This window comes from Galeopterus variegatus, unplaced genomic scaffold, assembly GCF_000696425.1.
Source record: "Galeopterus variegatus unplaced genomic scaffold, G_variegatus-3.0.2 Scaffold37117, whole genome shotgun sequence".
Lineage (NCBI taxonomy): Eukaryota > Metazoa > Chordata > Mammalia > Dermoptera > Cynocephalidae > Galeopterus > Galeopterus variegatus.
In genome coordinates, this window is record NW_007763228.1 from 1 (window position 1) to 6307 (window position 6307).

Sequence of the window (6307 nt, forward strand, 5' to 3'; positions counted from 1 at the left end):
GTGGGAGGGGTGGGGGCGGGGGGGCGGGGCGGAACAGATGCTTGGAGTAGTCCCCTGGTTGGTTAAGGACACCAGATTAAAAGCAAGGCTGCAGCGGCGCCTACTGGCCACCACGGGTTGCAAATCCACTTCGGATGGCTGGATCGGGAGCGGAGGGTATATAACAGGTTCAGGGATCCTGGGTCCCAAATGGTGCGACAGAAGATGAAAGTCTGTAGGCTAAGTGAGAGTCAGGGACAGAATATGCAGATGACCTGGTCCGAGTGAACCAGGGAAGTAGAGGAATCCCTTTTCCAGTGGTTCTTAGCCTTTCTTGGTTACATCAACCAGCAGAACAATCTGTTGAAAACTGCACCTCTCTGGAAAAGGAGCATTACTCACATTTCCCCTGTCATTTGAGAACAACCCCCAGCTACATGTGATTGTCCGGAGTGTGAGTAAGAAGAGCGCTCCATTCGTAGAGTTCAGGTGAAGAACCCCTCCTAGCCTCAGGCCCAGCCCTATCAGCCATGTCTTCACTTTCATGAGGGACCCCAGGCAGGTCCATATTCTCCATTTCACAACCGGGACAATGCAGAGGTGAATGAAGAACGTATTGGCTCTGGTGCGCCGCTTATGGCTGTTCACTGAGCAAGGACGATCTGCTAACCAGTGCAGGTGGGCACTGAAAACCAGTCGGCGAGAGGCACGGTCTACTCGCCAAGCTGTAGCCCAGCCATTCCCTACTTAAACTTGGCAGAAGAAAAGGCGGGGGGTCTTTAGGCCGTCTAGAGAGCCGGCCTAGGAGTTTTCGTCCTGATTCCTCTACTGATCTGCCTGTCTGAAGTCATCTCCTTTCGAGACTAAGAACCTGGGAGCATCTGCCAATAAGGAGATATTGGAGCCTGCAGAGGGAGAGGGTGGGCAAAGGTGGGCAGGCGGGGACTGCGCTCTAGCAGACGAAGCGCGGGCGATGAGACGGCGGTAGGGTTCTCTTTCCCTCTGGAGCCTCAATCTCTCCGCCCGGTTTCCCAGTCTAAATGCTCTGCGTCACCCCCTGCTCCCAGGGTCAAGGGTTGGGCCGGAGGACGCTATGCCGCGCATAGTGGAGCAGCCGCCAGATCTGCTGGTCTCCCGGGGCGAGCCCGCCACGCTGCCCTGCCGCGCTGAAGGCCGTCCTCGACCCAACATCGAGTGGTACAAGAACGGGGCGCGCGTGGCCACTGCGCGCGAGGACCCACGCGCACACCGCCTGCTGCTGCCCAGCGGTGCCCTCTTCTTCCCGCGCATCGTGCACGGGCGCCGTGCGCGGCCGGATGAGGGTGTCTACACTTGTGTGGCCCGCAACTACCTGGGGGCAGCGGCAAGCAGAAACGCCTCGCTGGAAGTGGCAGGTGAGAGTCCCATGGTTGTTAGCTGGCTGCTTTCAGAGCCTGGGGGAGGCGGGAGGGAACCAGGCAATCTGACCCAGACCGGGCCCCAGGGATCTCAGCCCATTCAGCATCTTCCTTTGGGACCGCGAGTTTTGGTTTCTAATGCCCACTCAACCCCTCTCCAAGACAAAACTTTCCTGTGTCCTCATCCGCACATCCTGTTTATTCTCCTGACCTATCCCTCCCTCCCTGCCCCCCTTCCCCACCCTTCTTCAGTCCTCCGGGATGATTTCCGGCAGTCTCCTGGGAACGTGGTGGTGGCAGTGGGGGAGCCAGCAGTAATGGAATGCGTGCCCCCCCGCGGCCACCCGGAGCCCTCCGTGTCCTGGAAGAAGGACAGTGCAAGAGTCAAGGAAGAAGAAGGAAGGATCACGGTGAGGGACGGGGCCATGGCTGGGGACCCCATGAGAGGCAGGACCATAGGCTAGGGGTCCAGGGCCATCTCAAGGAGGAAGGCCTGCATCTAAGCGTCTTGAAGAGGCAGAGAATAATGTCTTGGAGATGACAAGATGGAAGATTTGAGATCAGGGCATCAGCTGACCAGAGACTGAGAGTCAGCTATTGAATGAGGGATAAGGAGGGTAGGTTGACTCCTTATCTGACACATGGGTCAACTTCATTGGTTTTCTTCATTGGCTTGCTGTGAGGATCAAATAAACGTTATATATATGTAAACCATATATACTATATGCTTCACATATACATATATGCACACATACGTATGTGCTTTGATGGCTCTGCAGATCCGTGGAGGGAAGCTGATGATGTCACATACACTCAAGAGTGATGCAGGGACGTATGTGTGCGTGGCCTCCAACATGGCAGGAGAACGGGAGAGTGGGGCAGCTGAACTTGTGGTCCTGGGTAGGCAAAGGGATTTTTTTTTTTAATTTTTAAAAAAGATGACCGGTAGAGGGGTCTTAACCCTTGACTTGGTGTTGTCAGCAACACGCTCTCCCAAGTGAGCAAACAGGCCATCCCTATATAGGGATCCGAACCCGTGGCCTTGGTGTTATCAGCACTGCACTCTCCCAAGTGAGCCACGGGCTGGCCCAGGCAAAGGGATTTTTGGAGTTATGGGAGCAGGTGGCCAGGAGACTAAGTAGATGCACAGACCCCCTGAGTGTTCACTCACTCCCACCCTGTAGAGCGTCCCTCATTCCTGCGCAGACCAGTGAATCAGGTGGTCCTGGCTGATGCCCCTGTGAATTTCCTATGTGAAGTGCAGGGAGATCCCCCGCCTCATCTACACTGGCGCAAGGAGGATGGGGAACTGCCCACAGGCAGGTGAGAAACCCCCTCTTCCTGCCTATAAGGAGACCCAACCAGCTCAAGAGCCTTCCCTGCCCTAGAAAACTGGAAGGCAGACGCCTTCTCACTTGAGGGCACAGAAAAGTCTGTTGTTCCCCAGAGCCTTTGGCCCCTGTCCTATCCAGTCCCCAGTTCTATTCATTGGTCCATGAGTTCCAGCTTCTGCCCCTGTTGAATCCTGCCATATCTTTATGTACTATGATCCTGCTGTCTGTCCTGGGGGAGAGAAAAGGGATCTGTAGCTGTGGCCAACCCAGCCTGCGGGTGGGGAGTGGAGCAGGTATGAGATCCGGAGTGACCACAGCCTTTGGATTGGGCACGTGAGTGCTGAAGATGAGGGGACTTATACCTGTGTGGCGGAGAACAGCATGGGCCGCGCTGAAGCATCTGGCTCCCTCAGTGTTCACGGTGAGGGCTCCACCTGGGACTGCCTGCAGCAGGGATGAGATGAAGGAAGGCAGAGGATGGGTCAGAGTGGAGGAGAATAGGGGAGAAAGGATAGAGCAGGAGATGTGGGTGGGTCACCTGAGTCTCCTGGAAGGAGAGAGAGGAGGAGAAAGCTAAACAGCAAGAGATGGACATCTGCTGTGACTTAAGCCAGCCTTGGCTTCTCTCTCTATTCCGTCAGTCTCCCTTCTTAGTACCACTGACTCCCTGTTCCTTTATCTCACCCCCTGCTTCCCAGTCCCACCCCAGTTGGTGACGCAGCCCCAGGACCAGATGGCAGCTCCTGGAGAGAGTGTGGCTTTCCAGTGCGAGACCAAAGGAAACCCCCCACCTGCCATCTTCTGGCAGAAGGAAGGGAGTCAAGTAAGTGGCCATCTCCAAGGCCTTTCCCACCAGTTTTTCTTCTGGGTCACAGCCTCCCTCTCTTCCTCTATATTCTGCAGACGTTCTCTGGGGCTTTTGTTTTACCTTTGGTAGCCTTCCCAGAAACCCCTGAAGGTTATTTGAGAGGATTAAATAAGATCACAAATTTTAAAGGCCTGGGACATGTTGGACACTGTTTTATAAGTGATAATAATATGTTTAGGTAGTAGCAAACAGTCCTGGATGTAATTCCTTGGAGAATCTTTCCATTTTGGAAAATGAAAAGGTTTTTTTTTTCTAATGAAAAATGTTAAAGCCAGAAAGAAGGGGAAATTATTTAACATCTATCACAAAATGTGTTAGAAGACTTGGCTGACTACTTCATTTAATCCTCATAACTATCCTGTAAGTGTCAAATTTAGGGAAATTGGGGCTCAGGAAGGTTAACTAGCTTGCTTAGAGTTTTCCACTAATAAGTCACAGAGTTGGGAAGTGGACTCCAAAATCATTTAATAAAATGTCCTCATTTTTGTGAATAGGTTTAACTATTAAATGAACCTATTAATAAATGTGACCAAGGTCACATCACTGGCTGGGGACAGAGTATGAACTAGAACCTTAGGAATTCTCTGGATTCCAGAGTTGATGGGAATTGGGGAACTCTCCCGCCCAACTGCCTGCCTATTCCCCACCTTGGTTCCTTGCTCTGCCTCCAGGTCCTGCTTTTTGCCAGCCAGACGCTTCAGCCCACAGGGCGCTTCTCAGTCTCTCCAAGAGGCCAGCTCAGCATCACTGGAGTGCAGCATGGGGATGCTGGCTACTATGTGTGCCAGGCTGTCAGTGTGGCTGGCAGCATCCTGGCCAAGGCCATGCTGGAGATAAAAGGAGGTACATGCCCATGGAGATAAGGCTGGACCCACGGCCTGGAAGGAAAGAATGGTTTAAAGGGATCTGTTTCTCTTGGGTTCTATGAAATATGTCTGCAAAGGTAGAACCGTGTTCCTGAGGCATGTCCTTGAAATTTGGACACCAGCAGCAGAAGTCACTAATGGATGGCTGGTCCCAGGCAGAGAGAGTACAGTTGATGATCAAAGCCCCCTTTGATGGAGGGGGAGGTTTGATGAGAAGGTGAAGGAGCGGATGAGGACAAGGGGCTGGTTGCCTGAACATAGGCACCTCCCCTGAGTACTCTAACTTCTTCCTTTTGCAGCCTCCTTGGATGGGATGCCTCCGGTCATCCTCCAGGGACCAGCCAATCAGACGCTGGCACTTGGCTCCTCTGCATGGCTGCCATGCAGAGTGACTGGGAACCCTCAACCCAGTGTCCAGTGGAAGAAGGATGGCCAGTGGCTGCAGGTGGATGACCTCCAGCTCAACCTAATGGCCAATGGCACACTGCACATCACTAAAGTGCAGGTGAGTGTCACCTCTGGGGCCCTACTAACTGAGAATGGCTATCTGGTCCACATTCCCACCTCTAGTAAGTAAGTACCCACTAGGCCTCATATCTGCACTCTGTTGTCTCAGACCCCCTAAAGTGTCCTACATCCTCCCCATCCTTCTGTCACCCCTCCCAGTTTGCCTGTGCTCTACCCTCCCCTACAGGAGATGGATGTGGGTTTCTACAGCTGTGTGGCCAAGAGTTCCATAGGGGAGGCCACCTGGAGTGGCTGGCTCAGGATGCGGGGTGAGTTTTTCCTTCGTTCCCTTGTTTTACCAGCCCCTTTCTCCAAATCTTCTTCAAAGTTAGTCAATACCTCCCCAAACCCAAGGACTAATCTTATCTTCCAAATGTCACGGCCCTAGTGGTGGGAATAAGGAGGACAGAAGTTGTGCCCTTGGGAGGCAGATGTGAGTAGGGGTTAGTATACTATGTCCCCCTCTGACTGTCACCACTGTCACAGCTCCTATGGAAAGAAGGCAGTTTACACTGGGGCCATCCTTTTCCCATCCTTCTACTTAAAGATTATCTTCCACTGCAGAAGACTGGGGAGCATCACCAGACCCCCCTATGGAAACCCGTGTCCCTCCGGGGCCTCCCTCTCAGCCAATGGTCACTGAGATCACCAAGAACAGCATTACCCTGACCTGGAAGCCTAATCTGCAGGCTGGAGCCACAGTCACCTCTTATGTGATAGAAGCCTTCAGGTATGGAGAAAAGTTTCAATGCAAAGCTGGGGAGTTAAAGGGAGGGGACCGTATGTCCTTAGGGTCTTTGCTATTGTGGGGAGGAATTCTCCAGTCCCCTCTTCCAAAGTGAGGAGGTAGTAGTGGTCCATAGAGAATGGATGAGATGGAGTAGACAGGTTGGGGGGTCCTGGCTTAGACAGCCCTGTCACCTCATTCCTGTTGTAGCCAAGCAGCTGGCAACACGTGGCAGACAGTGGCAGATGGTGTGCAGCTGGAGACACACACGGTCAGTGGTTTGCAGCCCAATACCATCTATCTGTTCCTGGTGCGAGCTGTGGGAGCCTGGGGCCTCAGTGAGCCCAGCCCTGTCTCTGAGCCTGTCCGCACGCAGGGTGAGTGAGGTCAGAGTGCCTGGGCTCATGGATATGACATGTGACATGGCAGAGCACCTCCCTCCCCAAAACCATGGCACTGTGGCAGTTCATAGAGTTCTTTCCTGCTATGCTAGGTCTATACCGGTGGCCCAGCCTGGAATAGAAGGCCATGCTTCCCTCTCATTGAAGGAACAAGAGAGGAGGGAGTGAGAGGGTATTCATTCATCTTGGTAGCTCCTCACTTCTGAGCCTTTTACCCATAGATAATAT

The 6307-nt window shown here is 53.2% G+C and overlaps 1 protein-coding gene across 1 annotated transcript; it reads left to right on the forward strand.

The window, feature by feature from the left end:
• Positions 1–1040: 1040 nt before the first annotated feature.
• LOC103584035 (roundabout homolog 3-like) lies at positions 1041–6055 on the forward strand (the record flags this gene model as incomplete). Its single annotated transcript, XM_008565174.1, has 11 exons — positions 1041–1373; positions 1629–1786; positions 2156–2276; positions 2561–2699; positions 3004–3131; positions 3409–3533; positions 4250–4421; positions 4744–4949; positions 5139–5220; positions 5516–5681; positions 5889–6055. Coding segments are annotated over exons 1-11 (1765 nt in total), but the record flags the coding sequence as incomplete, so codon positions are not given.
• Positions 6056–6307: the final 252 nt, after the last annotated feature.